At 33.2% G+C, this 19,347-nt stretch overlaps 1 protein-coding gene across 1 annotated transcript; it reads left to right on the forward strand.

Annotated features, from left to right (window-relative positions):
• Positions 1 to 13,410: 13,410 nt before the first annotated feature.
• On the forward strand, positions 13,411 to 19,289 carry LOC111305184 (transcription factor BHLH42-like). The gene is made up of 8 exons (XM_022902465.2): positions 13,411 to 13,750; positions 13,892 to 14,146; positions 15,642 to 15,738; positions 16,107 to 16,121; positions 16,263 to 16,319; positions 16,417 to 16,987; positions 17,866 to 18,767; positions 18,853 to 19,289. The coding sequence occupies exons 1-8, from the start codon at positions 13,647 to 13,649 to the stop codon at positions 18,931 to 18,933; spliced, it is 2,082 nt and encodes a 693-aa protein (XP_022758200.2). The 5' UTR covers positions 13,411 to 13,646; the 3' UTR covers positions 18,934 to 19,289.
• The last annotated feature ends 58 nt before the right edge of the window (positions 19,290 to 19,347 follow it).

Raw genomic sequence — 19,347 nt, forward strand, 5'->3', positions numbered from 1 at the left:
TTTTATAAAAAAAATTTGAAATTTGAAAATTTCAAGAATTATCTTTGTCTATTTTCAGAAAATCAAAGGAGTTTTTCATAAACAAATAAGTGTCTTTTCTTACATATATGATTATTTATTTTGAATAAATAAAAACTATCTATTTTTAAATAATTGAAACTATTCATTTTAAATTAATTTATCTCTTTATTTTAAAAAATTTTAACTATTTATCTTTTTTTTTAATGTAAGATTTTTTTTCAAATTTTATTTTAAAAATCTCTAATACTTATCTCGTAGAATTGAGGCTCCTATAAAATTTGTACGTAATACAAATATAAATATATATATATATATATATATACATATGCATATACATATTATATGGCAAGTAGGAGGAGGGCTATAAGTTCACCAGAGCCATTTATAAATGGGGTTTCAGATAATTTCCACTATAAAAGAGTGCCATTTATCAATATCGCCATTAGATGAGTCCACATCCCCCACATATACCATAAATCGGCCTAACAATTTCTTTTTCATGTCCAAATGGTTGCAAGAAGAAGTTGCAATGTCATGTCATGCTGGAGTTTAGATATCTAATGATTCCTTTTGATAGGACGTTTCCATCATGCCTGTTCCTCGCATGGTTTTCTGCATGGTTTAAGTTTAGTATACGAAAACTCAAAGTTTAATTGAATTTGATTGTGTAATCAATTTTTAAAAGGTAATATTTAATGAGTTTAAAAATCAAAATTTAATATTTATAACTTTTTTTTTATTATCAAGCAGTGAATTACTCTGTACAAAAATTCAATATATGTAAGTAATTTGTGCACTGATGGCATATTTTCTCAAAGAAAAAAATTACAAATATCGGATATTTTGATGCTATGTAATTGCAAATTTAATAAGATAGCACTAATATTGTAAAATTTTAGTTGGTAATGTTTTAATTAACTATATCTATTATAACTTAGAAGCTTATTTTAAAGTGATTCAAAAGGAAAATATAAATTCAAAGACTATGTTTATTTTTATATGATTAGAATAAAAAGGTATTGAAGAAACATGTTGATGATTGCATAGAAATGGTACCAGCAGCCGTAGTGGAGAATGTTCAATTTGGCCACTTTATATTGTCTATTACGTGATTGTGTTGATTATAATTCCTTGATTAAATTAATTCCAATTTTTGTTTTCAAATATTATAGTTGCCGTCCTTTGTCTCATTGAAGCGAAATGGAAGTGCTTCATTACTTGATTGCTGACGACCAAATGTTTGAATTTATTTTATAATTATTCTGTTTGATTTAGGTGTATATATGAAGCTATATATTGTTCATTTAGAGAACTGCAGCTCTACAAGTTTTGTTAGAGATTGATGTAATCTAGATTCTGTGACTGATTAATGATTATATATGATCACGCAGCTTTGTGATGAGATCAAAGAGTGAAGAAAAATATTAAAAATAAAAAAAAAATGCAAGTATAGCGTGAATAATCAGTATTTGTTTCACAAAAGAAAAAAAATTTGAAGAGTTAAGAATCATTTAAATAAATTAATAAGCTAAGATTGTGTGTGTTAGCGCATATACTTTAATTATAAGTAATAAATTAATTTTGGTACCATTGACGATCTAATAACAAACAAACCAATATTCTATAACAAGGTTTGATTAAATTTATTGAGGTTTTTTTTGGATTGGAAAGGAAAATTGTTTAATTTGTCAAAAAAAGAAAAAAATGATTAAAATAACATTAAAATTAAAATTTTATGATGCATTTTGATGTTCAAGTCAGTGATTATGTAAGACAAACGGTACAAGTAAAAAAAATAGTATTTAGCAAAAAATAAGAAAAGTCTTAATGTCACGGGTCGAGACTTAAGCTCCGAACCTGCGCGGCTCCGGGACTCGGGCATTCACCCTTCTGACATTTCAGATCAGCTTTCCTGTCACGGTTCACACTCTTATGAGGTATTGTCCGCTCTGGCCCCTTTAGTCTCATGGTTTTGTCCTACAAAAAGCATTCATGACTTTTCCTTAGGTCCGTGATATTCTTCCGCACCCAACCTCGTGACACCCTCGTCACGAAGGCTGACCACCCTGCCTGCATCCCTTGAGGTGTTTGGCGTGAATCGAACGGTTTAGAGCTGGCTCTGATATCACTTGTCATGGGTCAAGACTTAAGCTTCGAATCCGTGTGGCTCTGGGACTCAGACATTCACCTTTCCGGCGTCTCAGATCAGCCTTCCTGTCACAGTTCACACCCTTATAAGGTATTGTTCGCTCTGACCCTTCTGAGCTCACGATTTTGTCTTACAAAAGGTGCTTCTCAAGACAGAGATAGTGTGAACCCTTTTATACCCTAGAGACCCTCTTATTATGTTCGATGTAAGATTCAAGACTCTTCTTTAAGTCCGTGACATTAATCTTGTTTTTTCATCCTTTACCTTACAATTTATATAACTGAAAATAAAATTACATAATTCGAGTTAAGTGTTAACATATAAGCCTTCTTTACTTCTAAACAAAATTTGACCGAAATAAATGACCTAAGGTTAACTCCTTAAATTTGTCTAAATTATTTTTCTATTGTGAGTCTCATGAGCTAAGCCTCATCAGGTACTTTAGCTTATCGGTCTATCAAAGTTGACCTTAATGATAAGAAGAAAATTTTTTCATGTGAACATTCTCTTATACATTGTTTTAACAATGACCTTTTTTTTTTTTTTACTTTTCTGAAAAAAAGGCAGTTTTCTTTAATTAATGTGTACGAAGGCTGTACGATCGTGGTAATTTCCAAGCACTAATCAAGCGGTAAACTCCATGCGCTGTGGAAGGTGGAGACAATACGTTTGCTTAATGGGCGGAGATTGGAGAAGTGAAAAAGGGTTTTGATTAGTTTAATTATTTAAAAAATAGTTTTCTGGGTATTAGTTTTTGTCATTAGGTAAAGCAGAGGTTTTAAACCTTTTAAAATCTTCAGTGCTTTCCCATGTTCGATATGTCATGTGTATCGACAATCAATGTCAGCCAATATTGACAAAAAACAGCTGTCCATTGAATCCTCTAACATCTTCTTAATTTCTTTTTCTTTAAAGTTATTAATTAACAAAAAGGTTTCCCAATTTCAATCCCTGATTCTATGTTTTCTCACCTTGTTGTACCTGACAAAAAGGGTTTGCAACGAAGCAAATCATGCATGTATTAGCCTTCGTTGTTTTGTTTTTTTTTTTTGGTCATAAATTAAGGTTTTTGATTAATGGAGGTCCTATATAATTTGCATAATATTACAATCCTGTTTAAGTGTATGAATAATATTTTAATATTCATTAATTAAATGAACAGATTAAGAATATAATATTTTCTTTTATGTTAAATTTATTTACATTTTAAAATCTCACGTCTTTGTTTAAAACAATAGATAAATATAGAGTGAGCATACGCGAAATTATCTCCGTCTTGGTGGAATCTAACAAGTTATGAATACATAGTTTTCTCTATTCATTTTCTTTGGGAGACAAGAACCTAACTCGTTCTTTAGTGGAGATCACTAGATAAGAAATTGACAATTCTACTAGGGTCAGTTCCAGAACGGATAGATTAATAAGACATGTAGCCATTTATTAATTAAAAAATATGCTAAACTGTGATGAACATGGTAACTGAAAACAAAGCCATCAATTAAAGATGATCACTAGGGCAAACACGGACCTCACACGGAATAGAAAGTTTATCTTATATAATTCATTTATCAAAATGCACCTAATTACTTTGTATTTAGTTTTTCGATTGCTTTTCAGCACACAAATGATTTTCCTCTAGAATTTTTGTTTATGCATCAACCTGAGTCCTGAAAAGTATAGTCTCAGGATTTCCACTACTTTTGATCACTTCTTGACCACTACTGTCGATGTTCCAATCAGAAGTCATGAATTAGCTCTCCTCCTCCCGATATATTGTGCCATTTTGTAGCAGCTTCTTTTGCAGCAATGATATTGATTCACTGGTACAAACAAAATATTGAAAATTTTGCCGCCACGTTTACCAAATTATCTATGACTCCTGATAAAGCAATAAGCACTAAGCAAGCATACCCTATATACCTAAAATCAACCACAATGGAGAACGGAGATATTTCAAAAAGAGGTATTAACCAATGAAATACTCGATATGTCCGTGCAACGGAATACAAATCCATCCGTACGTTTGGTTGACCTGTTTTAGAAAAGTAATACTACTACTCCATATTTAGAAGAAAAGGATAGGAACCCACAAACTGTTGTCCTTTTGCCATGAACGAGTAATGATCATGGTTTTTTCTCTGTAGGGTTCCATTGCTGTCATTATCATGAATCAAAATGTTAAATATAGTTGATGCATCGTCATCCACCTGGTATCCAATGCTGATCATACCCCTCTTTATATTTTATTATTTGGTATGTGGAGAGGATTCTTTTGAGTAGGTGAAGTCCTTGCAAATCAATAAAGCAAAATGTCATGGGAGATGGCGCAGACCTTAAAAACAAGTGCGGTGACAAGTTAAGCAAGACTAACAAGAGTGGAGGATAAGGCAGAGAAACAAATTTGACAGAGAATTGGTAACTTACAAAAAAAAAAATCCAAATAAAATGAATTGTGAAAGCTCCTATTTATAGGTTTTTAAATTGAGAGTTACCTAACATAAATAAATATTTAATAGGCATAATGGTAGAAATTATCAGTTATTATAAAAGTATTAATGCTTTTGTTTTAATGAGACTTTAAATTATTGGTGTGGTTATAAATAACGAACATAGGAGTTCACTATCTGTTTTGTTAGAGAGAAACATTCATTTTTCAAAGAAAGGTTAAGAGGATATATCTAAATTATCTCCAAATCTAATCCACTAAGCCAGGTTCTTCAGGACATCTCAAAAGTGGACCTTGCCAATCTTTCGGGGGGTTAGCTCCACTGCTCTTTATGCAGTGATGCACTTTGTCTAGAAGCTAAGGAGCACTGTTGTCAAGGAGCATTGCTGCTAAAGGAGCGTGGTCTCCTAGGGGCAGTATCATCAGAGAGTGCTGCTATAAAGGAGCACTACAGCCAAAGAACGCTGTCTCCAGGAAGCGCTGGTATCAAAGGGCGCTGGACGCTGGAGGGCTAGAGCATTGGAGTGCTAGAGTGCGGGCGGGGTGCATGAAGGCTGAAGCATGGAGTGCTGGAGGATGGAATGCTGGAGAGCTGGACGGCGGACCGCTGCTAGCAGGCAATGCGGTGTGCTTGTGCGAGAATGTATTAGTAGCCTTGCTGGAATTCTAACCTTGCTGTTAAAAATTGAACTCTAATCTTGCTGGAATTCACTTTCTAAAAGAAGTGTATGAACCTTTGGATTAAATCCAAGAATTAGTACATATGAAATTATTGCACAACTACAATTTTGAAAAAAAAAAATTCTATGGCATAACGATTCAAAAACCTCATCATTTGACTTGAACAAGTAACTACCACAAAATTGTAACTCTTTTTTGAGGAAAAAGGAAAAAAGAGTTTGGGGGTGGAGGCTTATTGGTTTCCAATTGAAACAAGCATATATGCCATCAAATTCGAACATCACCCCAATGTTTTTGTACCCATAATTTTTGGTGGATTTCTTGTTGATGCTTTACTTTGTCTGAAGTTTTTATAGCTGTATCTTTGACGAATTTGATAGTCTAATTTTTTGTATGGTTTTGCTATTATACTCTAAGAAAATATTTGGCTTTGCAATATATATCTCAGAAGAATACAACGATTTCGTACTCTACTATAACAAGAAATTAGCACTCACCTCACTGTTTCATAAACACCAAGCAGGAGCAAATGCTTTACTTCAAATTAATCAACCTTTTTACCAAATAAAATGATCTCATGAATTTTTTTCCGAAAATCGCATCAGAATAAATACGACCTTTAAAAAAATTTTGCAACATTTTTTACCAATTGAGCAAGGTACAGAAAATCGAAGAGTTAACTGAATCCCTAGCGCTCATTGGCATATCAAAACAAAAGATAAACAAATGTCGACAATAACAAAAAAAGGGAAAGAATTGAAGTGATAAGAAAAAGTATATTAAATCACCAAGTAGAGACAAATAATAAGTGGAGATTCCACTAAGAACCAAGCATTGCGCGACCTAAGAGAGCGTGCAGGTGCCCCAGCCATTCATCTGGTTACTATCATATTTTTTTAGATCATTTTTGTTGCCGTGTTACTTTAATTTGTTGTTCGAGACAAGGAAGCTGGTGGAATTTGAGCAGATTATCTACAGTGCCTTGCCCACTATTAGCCAAACAAGATTTTTATTTTTTTTTATTCAAAATAATCATGTACTCGGGAAAAACCCCGGAAAACCTGAAAAGCAAAAACATATATTCATTAGTTTAATCCATGTGAAATTCTACTGCTTTGGTTTTTCCTTGATGAAAACGGCTTAGGCTTAGCCCATCTTTTAGGTACTGAAATTAAGGAATCGAGCCTGCCCATTTTTGGAGCTTTGGGCCAACTGAAAGATAGCAAGGCAGGCTCACTAGCCTAGCCCTTGCCCAATGACAAAACGATGAAAATAGAACACTCCGAATTAATTTGCCCATGGACTTTTCTTTCTAGACCATGGCCTATGAGGCTATGACCGGCTGACCCGGCGGGAAAAGCCGAAACCATCAAATGGGAATTAAAAATTAGTGGCAGACAACCCCCCCAATTTATAAGAACGGCTGGTGAGAAGGTTAGGCGAAGACAGCGGAGTAGCTGCACCAGCACAACTCTGGTTGAGCTTCGGCATGACCATCTAACATTCTTAGTTTAATATGCCAGACTATAACTCGAGCTATTTTTCAATGACATGACATTCATGGCCGCATCTAGGCAACGCAGTCGATCGACATATAGAAACCAGTTTTCAGCAGCAAAGAGAGTTGAACTGAACTCTGAAGCAAAGACAGTTCAAATATATAGGCAATCACTCATTTCAGGACTTTTGAGTTATTTTTAAGGCCCGAGGCCGAATCAACAAACAACGGTTTCCTGATTCATGAGCTTTAGATAGGTATAACAATGAAAAGGAAGATTGAAAATAATTAGAATTCTTTATCTAGTGCATCTCCAATCTTTGTTTCAAAGTTCAGAAATGTTTGGGATCTTAATTTGTCAAATAATATATTGGAATAAAATAAGTATCGTGCCAATTGTTTTCGGGGGAAGAATCTCTCTATCCTTTCCTCAACTCTTTTTTGCCCAAATTAAATAACGTGTGTTAGGAAAATAGGTCCAACATCGTATAAGTAGTTTTGAACCAAGTAAAGGTTATGGGCTTTGATTTTTTATTTTACATAGAGCTCTAGCTACTTAATAAAAAAAAGGTGGGATTGTTTTAAGTGTGTGTCGAAAACTAAGTAGAGAAAGAAAAAAAGTCAGAAAAAGTATAGAAAAAAAAAAAGGGAGAGTTGGTTGAACGGAAATCGATCTGTGGTCCAATTGAGTTGAAATCTTGTCAGGAGGTTTATGATTCAGAGTTTTACATTCTAAATGGTGAAGATCGGGTTTGAAGCTCTCTATGAATAAATTCATGGTGTATTTGTTGATTCATTTATTTGGTGAAATTTCTTTAATTATTTCTCTAATTGTTGATTAGCTTTAATTTTAGCTAAAAAAGAATTTTGTATACCTATTATTTGATAGTGAAGATTTTTCTGGTGGTCCATGATTTTTTTTTCTCTACACTTGAAAATTTTTCATATAAATCTTGATGTATTTTATTTTTTTTGTATTTTTTATTATTGATTATTGTCTGTTACTTTTATATTGTTATGATTATTGCTTCAAGTGCAACAACCTAAACGTCCGAGTTTAACGCTATTCTTCTATATGAGCAGCCACAGGATTCTGCCCCACTAAACATTGCTTTTAATTGCCGCTTTATTAGTTTTCTTGATTTGATGATCATCTTTGTAATGATGTGATTCGAATTAACTTGATCATCAAGGGATCTAACCGGAACCATTTAAGATGCCCCTCCCTAAGGCCCTAATCTCAAAACTCTGTCTCCACCCTTAGTGCTTTAACCAATTGCTGACCTCAAGGACAAGAGGATCTTTTGGATTCTTTTTAATTTTTATTTTGTGTAAGAGCTTGCAAATCCAATTTGTCCCTGGAAGAGGACGTTTAAAGCATGCATGATGAGGAAAAGCTTAGAAGTTTCAGAATTTTGGTAAAATTGGATCGGACTGTTTACCGTACAATATTATTGTTAGGTGACTATGTCTTTCTATACAGCTTTAGCCCTATCATCTGCTGCTACTTTTCTACCTGTGAAAGAAACAACCAAAAATTTTTTGCAAAATAAAGGGTCACCTCCATTCTGCATTTAAGAGCTATATTACTTGTCTAAAAGGTTAGTCGACAGTGCCCGCACAGAGACAAATCGCTGCCAATAATAATGCATGCTGAATCGAAAGAGACATTTAATTAATCACCACTCTTATCGTTTAAAGTTGATGCATGCACATGCAACAACAAACCTTAATGTTCATTATCAAATTGAAGGCTGACTTATAACATACACTATGCATGGTAGTATATAGCGATTAAGTTGTTTCTAATTCATACTTTGTTAATATAAATGTTGATTTTTGACGTTCAATTCCTACTAACCAACATGGTAAATTTTAAATTTGTTGAGAATAATACTATTCTTAATATGAACAAATTTTCAAGTATCATTAAGTACTGTAATATATATATATATATATACATATAGAAGATAACAAAATTTAACTTGCTCAATACCCATCTCACATTTCATTAACAAATTTAACAAATATTGAACATTAATTATGATTTTTAGAGTTTATAATTAAGTATACCAATTACAAACTTTAGTTTCTTCAATATTTTTTGGGGAATTCTTATGTCATCCTTCTACCAACATAAAAATCTATACAGGTACGCATTAATTATATCTAAGTAAAATAGTACAATATGGACAACTTATTTAGGAACAGTAAAAAGTTGAAGGTTTATTTAGTGTGTGTGTATATATATATATATTAGCCTAATCATTACATGATGAGTTAAAACGTTGTCTAAGATTTTCCTTGACTCGGCGACGTCAAACTCAATCATATTCTTTTTATTAATAATATGGATGTTACTTCAGATAATCATTCCAAATCAAACAAGTCTCACGTATAGATTTTGGAGTTAATTAATTAGGTGGCCATCCTTCTATATATCATCTGATTTTATAAAAATTGTAAAACAAAATTATAATTTAACACAAGGCGCGATTATGATTGAGACCATTCTTTGCAATTATATTCAAGATGTAATCAATAAGTGATTGGTTTAATCTATTAAGTTTGTCATTCTCGATGAAAAAATTTTAGATTCGAATCTTGTTGATAATCACTTATTAGAATCATTTCAAATACACGACCTGTAACTACCTGTTTTAAGTTATCAAGTATAATATATTTTATTTTGACTTTAAGACTAAACAACTTATCTATCCCTGAATTCTTTTCACAAAAAAAAAAGTAAGATGTAACTCTAATATTGTTTTCTTGAATGACATATATGTATGTACAAAAGTTTATTAATATTAATTAGTTTCTCTGTCTCAAAATAATTACTTTTGTTGATTTTTTTTTTTTTGGTTAAAGTAACTCAATTTTATCTTCATTTTTTAAAATATTTTGTTGAATTAAAATTTTAAAAATATGTTTTAAAATTTTTGAAATTTAAAGTTTATAAAATTTATTTTTAATTTTATAATTTTATTAAAAATAATAATTTTGGGACGGAAGAAAATAATATAAATGTAAACAAGGTAGGTTCAAAGTAATATAAACGTAAAGAAGGTAGGCTGAAAGTCCAATCTGTCATTCCACCAAAGTCAAATGCGCTCGTTTTTCTAATTAACTTTATTTTATTTATTGCTTTTAGGGATAGCTTGAGTGTTGAGGCATCGGCCGGTCATTCTCAAAAACGACAGTACTATAGGCATTTATATCATATATTAATATTTACGCGTGTATTATTTATTTTAGGAATTTAAGTGATAAGTATTACCATTTTTTATGAATTATAATAAAATTTTAAAAAATTTATATATATTATATGAGTAGTTGACATGAATGTATTAAATAAGTGTGTATAGGTTTTTCTTTTAAAAAAATGTATTAACTTTAACATAAAGTGAAGAAAATGACCAATTGTTTGCAAATATGTCTACGTAAGTTGTAACATTGTTTTCTTGCAAGAATGATGAATATGTACAAATTGGGTTGATTCATTTTAAAGTGTATTAATATTAATATGAATGTGAAGAAGGTGGGTTCAAAATTCGATCTACCATTCCAGCAGAGTCAAATGAGCTGGGTGAGAAGAGAATATTATATATAAATATATATATATATATATATATGAAAGGGAATAAAGAATTTTGATGTTTTTGTAGACTAACTTGCTATTTGCAATGCACGAATTATTTTTATTTTATTTAAATTTAAATAAAAATATAAATTAGTATTATTGAATTATTTACATATTCAAAATATATGTAAAATATAAATAATATAATTAAAATATCAAATCATAATTAAAAATAAAACTTTTAACTAAAAAATTAACAAAATTTAAAATATACAATAAATAATATACGATAAACTTTAAAATTAATTTTAAATTGAAATGAGATGTTGTATAGGAGAAAGAAATTTCACTAAAACTTAAATTGATTTTTTATTAAATTTTAAAATTTTAGATAATTTAATAATTTTTAAAATTTATTTTTATAAATAATTTAAAATTAATAAATATCTTATGTGCCATCATAATAAAAAAGTTTTAAGAATTATTTTATGTGTTAAAAAAAATTGTCTACGTAAGTGTTTATGTCAATATTTATTATTTGATAATTATATATGTTGTAATATAATATAATATATATATATATATATATATATATATGATTATGATGGTTTAATCATTTAGGGCTTGAATACATTAGCATGCTAGAAATTAAAATAATTTTTTTTTATTTTCAAGCAAATTCTGTGGTTTTAATAAAGAAGAAAATTTTCTTGATCTGATTGAAACTCAATTATTTTTCATTGACTATATTTTTGTTTTATCTATCAATTTTTATTGGAAAACTTGTGAAAATTTCGTAAGTAACAAAATAAAAAGAAAAAGAAAAATGAGGAAAAGTAACTTCTAAAGTACTTCATTTCCCATGAAACAAAGCCATCGACCAAAATAGAATCTATAACTCATGCCAAACATTTTGCAGTTATAGATATACAGATAGCATCTAAAAATAAGATTTATTTATTTTCATTAATATCATATAATCTTTGTACGTATAACTTAGCTGCACTACATACTTAGCATGCCATAATCATAAAAGGCATGCATGCTGATTTATAAAGATAACTCTTATTATTAATTTTCCCTTAATTGTATTGTGTCATGTTCTTTCTACCAATTGGCCTGGTTTTTCTCTTAATTTTGTTGATGAATATATATAGTATTGTATTGTACCTAGCTTATTATTCTTTATATTTTGATAAAAAAGACGAACCCATATTTAATTAAAAATTTTTTTTTTCATACATTGAGAGTGAAATTTTTTTAAATTTTATAAGTGAAGTTAATAAACTGACACATATGTTATTTTTTTAATATATATTAAGATATATGTATTATCTTACTAATTTTGATAATAAAATTTAAGTAGAGATGATAAATTCTCTTTAAAAATCTTCAACATGGAACATATAAAAATGATTCTACTCAAATGATAGAAATTACGTGCGTGCAATATCAAATCTAAAAATTAATACTTGGGTATTGTAGAAAATTTGTTAAAGAAAAATAAAAAATTAGGGAAAAAGTCAGATAAAAAAGAAAAGTTAAACTAATAGTGTAGTTTCATTGTCTTGATTTAATGTGTCATTAGGTGTTAAATTTATTGGGTAATGTGTTGAAAGCCAGCTTTTTAGTCTAAAATCTAACCTCAACATATTATACAGTTCTAAACAAAGCTTAATTTTGTAAGAAAAACATTTTTTTTTTTTTTTTGGCATAGAAAGTCGGTCTTCAAATTAGTAAAAATAAAAGAATGGGGGAGAAATTCTTTGATGTTACCTTATATAAAAGGTGGGTTGGGGAAAAAAAATCACTCTTTGTTTAATTAGTTTCCCTCATTTTATAACTCAATGCACATTATATGTAAATATTAATTCTTATAGAAATCACAGCTTTTAATCATGATTCTTTAATAAATTTTTTTACACTTTTCAATCATTATTAATAATCTCAAAGGAAACCTAACTTTAAAATGAAAAACAAAAACTTCGATTTTTTTGGCCAGTAAAACTTTGATTAGTTTTTCAAAATGTTTATCTTTTCATTTGTTTTGAAATTAATTTTATTAAATTATAAGTACCATTTGATTTATTTCCTTTTTTTTTTTAACATTATATGACAAATTAAGTAAAAGTAACAAGTAACAAGAAAAATACTAAATTTGACTTAAAAAATTCTAAAAATTGAGAAATTTATGGAATCATATTTAAAATATAATATTTATTAAATTTAAAATTAGAATCTCAACACATATAACTTTTTAAAGTTGTAACCTCATTTGTGAAAAAATAATAATAATAAGAATTATTCAAATTTACAGGAAATTAAGAAAAAAAATTATACTAGTACTTTTTAATTTAAAAAGAGAAAACTAACTGTAATAAAAGCAAAAGCAAAATTCAGGAGCCACGCGATGAAAATGGGTTATGTGAAAAAAATGAGTTTTTTCTTTCTTTTTCCTGCAATTATTAATAGTAGAAGTGAAAGTAGTTTCACACCCAACAATGAATTTGATTTTGACTCTGAAGATGAATGAACAGTTCCCCAACGCCCAGTCTACGCCACCTAATCAAACCGCACACTCTTTCTATGGATGATGTAAACAGTGAACAATGCACGCACGCAAGTAAGCGGAGGGCGAGACCACGCAACTAACAAAATCTACGCTCGCACCGAAGCCTTTGTCAGGTTTCATCAAACTGTCTGGTAGACCGACCAGTCAAATCTCATCATTTCTCATACCACAACGATAACTACTCTCTCGCACTTACGAACCCTAAACTACTACTACTATTATTACTTCAAATTTTCTTTCTTTTAAGTTTATACTGATCGATCTCTAAGCTAACGACCCTTCAATTTTTCCTTTTCGATTTCATCTAATTACAAAGTGCGGGTCATTTCTTGGGCAACTAAAACAAATCTCTCCTCAAAGTCATCTACCTTTTAAATTTGTCTCCGTCTGATCTCTTTTTCTCTCACCTGTTGGTCTCTTCTTCTGCTATATACCTTCTCTTCCTTCCTCGGACTTCTCTGTCTACCCTTCTTCTTTTTGGAGTTTTAGCAGTTGGGGACTAAAGGGTTTTTTTATTTTCAGATGGAGATCATGATAGAATGATTGATGATTCTTCTGTTTTTTCTCTCTTTACTAATCTTAGTATCTCCAAAGGGATTTTTTCTCCTTTCTGACAATAATATTCAGGCTCAGATTTGAAAGTCAAGTGAATAATATTTGAGATAGAGAGAGAGAGAGAGAGTAAAGTTGGAAGGAATGGCAGCGCCGCCTAGTAGTAGGCTTCAGAATATGTTGCAGACGGCGGTGCAATCAGTTCAATGGACGTACAGTCTTTTCTGGCAAATTTGTCCCCAGCAAGGGTAAACTTTTTTCCTTCACAAGAACCAATAGCTCCATCTCTTTCTTCTTATACTAATTCTGAAATATACAATTAACTCAGTGTCCGGCTTTATATTCGTGAAAATTGTGCCATAATGATCAATTTGATTGTGTTTTAATAGGATCTTAATATGGTCAGACGGATACTACAATGGAGCAATTAAGACAAGAAAGACAGTGCAACCAATGGAGGTTAGTGCGGAGGAAGCGTCTTTGCAAAGGAGCCAGCAGCTTAGAGAGCTGTACGAGTCATTGTCTGCCGGGGAGACGAACCAACCAGCACGGCGACCATGTGCAGCGTTGTCACCAGAAGACTTAACTGAGACGGAGTGGTTCTATTTGATGTGTGTCTCCTTCTCTTTTCCTCCTGCAGTAGGGTAAGTTCTCCCATATTGTAGCTTTCTTCACATAACCAGTTAGCTGATAGCCAAATTGACTTTTGTGCTCTCCTTTTCAACTTTCTACCATTCATTTCACTTGTTTCCGTTAACTTTAATGTGAATTACTTATTCTAGTGAACCTCAGCGCTCGAATCTGCAAGTGAAAGTAGAAAAAACTTATAGGTGGGAATTGGGATGAATGACGATCTCTCTTGTTTTACACTCTTTGTCGATAGACAGAAAATTTTATAAACAATTATAACAATTCTCTTCTATAAACTTATAAACTTATATGCTGCCTATTAAATGCTCTTCTATTTGTCTTAAAACTCTTATATAAACAATTCAAAGTTTCGATTCCGAGATGGTAGGACAATTATCATATTGAGCACATAATTCAATTCTTTTTTCCTATTTGAAGAGAGGAAAGAAAATAATGCAGTAGTCTTTCTTCCCTATTCAGTACTTATCGGTACTCAGTGTAAGAAATGCGTCGGTCGCTGTGGGGTTGTGTTTACTGAATGGTATGTCATTAGGCAATTACATAAATGAGACTGTTTGGATTCGTTATGGCAGCAGTAATTTTTAAGTAGTAGATTCATATAGAGTAGTATGTCATCCAAGGTCATGAAGAATTAAAAGTTACAGATGAATTTTGTTATTTGAAGAAATTAAGTTGATCCACCAGCCTTGGTTTTACGGAATTTGATTCAGGCTAATGTTGCCTTTTACAATAGGTTAGGTAAGAGCCTTTCGTATCGTCTTCTTCTTCATTTTTGGGGGGCTGATGAGATTCTCGTGTGTTTTTTTTTGCAGTTTAATACTGAAAATTAACTCGCTTTCAAAAAGACAAATTTAACACTGAAAAATTACTCAGTACGCTCTCAAGTAATATATTCGGTAAACTGCTGTCAAAACACTTGAAATGGGTAAAGTAGGACTAATGAATTGGTGTTAAATATTGGTTCCTAGTCACCGAATTTTTTTCTACTATGGAGATACTACTTCGGCAAAAAGAACCAAATGTCATTGCCCTTCAAAATTTGAAACCCACCTAAGCGACCATAGTAATCCTTGCTCCGAAACTCTCCAAGATAAGATTTACTATGAACTCTAATAGTTAGCTTTTAGACTTGCAATCCTTTTTACAGCCATGTTTTACGTCCAAATCATCTACTCACCTTATTCTTCGAGGCCATCTATAATAATGGAGGAAGGTAGACGAGTCGGCTCGTCTCTCTACTTAGAACAAGAAATTTTAGGTAGCAGTACTATAGTATATATAATATATTGAGTAATGATAAGGATGCTCCACTCGATATATCACGCTGCAAAACTGTGAACTTGGTGATTTGGAATGAAAAAAAACTCAGCTATAGACATCAGTATACGCTCAATGTCTATAGCATAATATATTGCATCCAAAGATTTTAAACAGTGATATATATTCAAGAACATATATAAAACATGGGTGGTGATATCTATTGTGTAGGTTACCAGGAAAGGCATATGCAAGGAGACAGCATGTCTGGCTCGCAGGTGCAAATGAGGTTGACAGCAAAACCTTTTCAAGAGCTATTCTTGCTAAGGTATCATCATGGTATTGCCTTTTTCATTAAAGAAAGACATGCTTTTGTTAATTGTACAAGTGTCTTCAACTAATTATTAATTAGTATATAGTATTTGAATTAATTTGGAGGGGTCATGGCATATGCTAATAAAATCTTTTTCTGTCTGGCTTTTTGATCACCTTTAATGAAGAAGCACCTCGTTTCTTGCGAATGTACTTCAGGAGGGGTTATAATGCACTGCAACAGAGTTATAATTTTCAGAACTGTAGCTTAGTTAATGAGTACTGTCTCTTGTTCTTAATTTGCATTTTTACTGCAATTCAGTGCACTAACTAAGCTGTATCTTCCTGTTTGTCAACATTGATAATGCCATACAATTACAACAGAGTGCTCGTATACAGGTATTTATCTCCTTTCTAACCCATCGCTAAGTTCAGATTAAATTAAAACCATATATATAAACACTTGTTTTTTTTCTTTTCTCTTGTGAATTTAATTTAAGATTAGAAATGAACCATTTCATTTCTGTTTTATTGTTGTAGACTGTGCTTTGCATTCCTCTTCTTGATGGTGTCGTTGAACTTGGCACCACGGAGAAGGTAATTAGAGTTGCCTTTTCGTTTCACTAGAAGAAAAAATGTTGATCATGAATATGTTCAATATGCTGACAGCAGATAGCAACTGGCCGTATTTCAGGTCCAAGAGAATCTAGGGTTAGTCCAACGTGTCAAAACCTTCTTCAGTGATCAAAGTCATAACGCAAACCCTCCCCCACCAAAACCTGCTCTCTCCGAACACTCCACCTCAAACCCCGCCACCTCCTCGGACCACACCCGCTTCCACTCTTCTTCCCTTCCTCCCATGTACGCCGCTGGAGACCCTCCAGTAAACGATAACCAAGAAGACGATGATGAGGAAGAAGTAGAAGAAGAAAATGATGATGATGACGAAGAAGAACCCGAATCAGACTCCGCTGAAACGGGTCGAAACAGCAGCCAAGTCCCCGCGCAAATCACTCGAGCAGCAGTAGCAGCCGCAGGCGAGCCAAGCGAACTAATGCAGTTGGATATGTCGGAAGATATTAGGCTAGGGTCACCAGACGACGCATCAAATAACTTGGACTCAGATTTTCACATGCTAGCAGTGAGTCAAAGTGGGAAGCAAGCCGACCAGCAGAGGCGAGCCGACTCGTTTAGAGCCGAGACGAGTAGGAGGTGGCAAATGCTACAGGAACCAATGAGCAATAACTTTCAACCAACTTCTTCAGGTAAAAAATACTGGTAGTTGAGCTCTATAAATTTTTTAACGCATTGTCAGGAAATTAGGAGAAATCTAGTACAAAATCTTAGTTGTGGAACAGGATTAGGGGGATCAAAGCCGATAAAAAATTGGTTTCTACATGTGGACCAAAATCGATCAACATATCCCTTGACGATGACATTGAAACTGTATGCCTCTGTCCATGCAAGGCCATGCACATGGCCTTCGCAGAAATTAATTTTTACCCTCCTTGATTAAGTTCCCAGTGTGGTCCCCTGTCGGGCATGTGGGGGATGGGGTGTGGGTCAGAATAGCCTTTTTTTAAGAGTCTTGGAACTCTCTGATCCTAGGGATCCGGTCGTTCGTTGGATTGAGCCTTGAGGCTTTGACCAGAATCGAGGTCTGCCTGTAAACTCAGCGTACTGAGAAAAACTTGGCATTGGGTTCTGCCTCAGTGGCTTATATTTCTTGCAACTACCAAATCTCTTTTTTTGAACTAACCTGTACAATACATGATCCATTGGTTATGGTTGACAAAACCGCCAGTATTATTTTATGCCATAAAACCTCGCTTCTTACCAACTACATTATCCATTGATGTTATCACTTGATCTTATTACTGTTGATATTAATAGTAATCAAGAAAAAACCTTGCTTTTCCTTCAACCAACCCTTACAATACTGATTCATTGGTTATGGTTGACAAAAGCGCCTTAATTATTTTGTCCCATAAAACCTTTCTTCTTCCCTACTGCATTATCCATTGATGTTATCAATCAATCTTGTTACTATTGATATTAATACTGATCAAGAAAAAACCTTGCTTTTTCTTCTCGTTTAGTTTAATCATTTGCAATTTGGGTTTAATTTTTGAGCATTTTGTAGGGCCCCAGCCCTTGGATGAACTGTCACGAGAAGATACCCACTATTCTCAGACCGTCTCCACCATCCTCCAAGGCCAACCAACCCGCTGGGCCGAGTCATCCTCAACCGGCTATGCCACCTACTCCACCCAATCAGCATTTGCCAAGTGGACAACCCGTTCAGACCACCACATCCACGTGGCCGTCGAAGGCATGTCCCAATGGCTCCTCAAGTACATTCTATTTACCGTACCATTCCTCCACGGCAAATACCGCGACGAGAACTCCCCCAAGTCACGTGACACCGACGCAGCCGCTCGGTTCCGCAAGGGAACTCCTCAGGACGAGCTCAGCGCCAACCACGTGCTGGCAGAGAGGCGACGACGCGAGAAGCTCAACGAGCGGTTCTTTATCCTAAGATCGTTGGTTCCGTTTGTTACCAAAATGGATAAAGCTTCCATACTCGGGGATACCATAGAGTACGTGAAACAGTTACGTAAAAAGATTCAAGAACTCGAAACACAAAACAGACGAATGGAAGCTGAAAACGAACGGTCGAGATCAGCTGATTCACTGCAGAGACCGAGTAGTTTGAAGGATCAGAGGAATGGGGTAACGGTGTCAGAGCGGACACGATCATTGGGCCCGGGACCAGGGCCGGATAAAAGGAAGATGAGAATTGTGGAAGGTAATGACGGTGGAACTAAGCCGAAGACGGCGGAGTCGCCGCCCCAAGCAACGGTGGAGACGTCGGTGGAGGTGTCGATAATAGAAAGCGACGCGTTGTTGGAGTTGCAATGCGGGTATAGGGAAGGGTTGTTGCTTGATATAATGCAGATGTTAAGAGAACAGCTTCGGATTGAGATAACGGCGGTTCAGTCTTGTTTGAACAATGGGGTGTTTGTAGCTGAGTTGAGAGCCAAGGTAAATCTTGCACTATACCAATTAATTAATGTTAATTTTTCATGATTTATTTAGGGAAGACTTGACTTACAGTTGAATGTGGCAGGTGAAGGATCGTGAGAAGGGGAAGAAAGTAAGCATAATGGAGGTGAAGGCGGCAATAAATCAAATAATACCTCGATTCTAAGTTTTGGGTTTTTTGGCAATAAAATCGAAGTAAGCATAATGGATATACAAAGTGGACTCAGAACTTGTTGATGGCAGAGAGAGATCTTCTCTTTTTCAATTTCTTCCTGGTTTTGATCGACCAGAAGCATCCTTAATACAACATTTCATGCATGTTTCCATCGCAAATCTTCTTGTGACGGTAAAGTCTTATTATCACTTCAACAGGTCTTGTCATACGGTTGAGCCATTTTCTTAGGAACTGCAGCTGCAAAGAAGTTTGGACGCCAAACATGTTTAAACCTCGATCAGATATGAAATTTGTAGCTTGTTAATTTCTAATATGGTAATTTGATATTTAAATATTAGGAATATTAATACTCTGCCTCATCGTAAACAAAGAAAAATCAAAACAAGATTTCTACCGTCTCCAGGA

This window comes from Durio zibethinus, chromosome 21 (genome assembly GCF_047325235.1).
Source record: "Durio zibethinus cultivar Kanyao isolate XHJ-2024 chromosome 21, ASM4732523v1, whole genome shotgun sequence".
NCBI lineage: Eukaryota > Viridiplantae > Streptophyta > Magnoliopsida > Malvales > Malvaceae > Durio > Durio zibethinus.

What these genes read in the sequence shown, in the direction of transcription:
- LOC111305184 (XM_022902465.2), top strand. Translation starts at nt 13,647, where the DNA reads ATGGCAGCGCCGCCTAGTAGTAGGCTTCAGAATATGTTGCAGACGGCG. An exon ending in AACTTGGCACCACGGAGAAG is followed by an intron (nt 16,320 to 16,416) that starts GTAATTAGAGTT and finishes GCCGTATTTCAG; the next exon opens with GTCCAAGAGAATCTAGGGTT. An exon ending in TAGCTGAGTTGAGAGCCAAG is followed by an intron (nt 18,768 to 18,852) that starts GTAAATCTTGCA and finishes TGAATGTGGCAG; the next exon opens with GTGAAGGATCGTGAGAAGGG.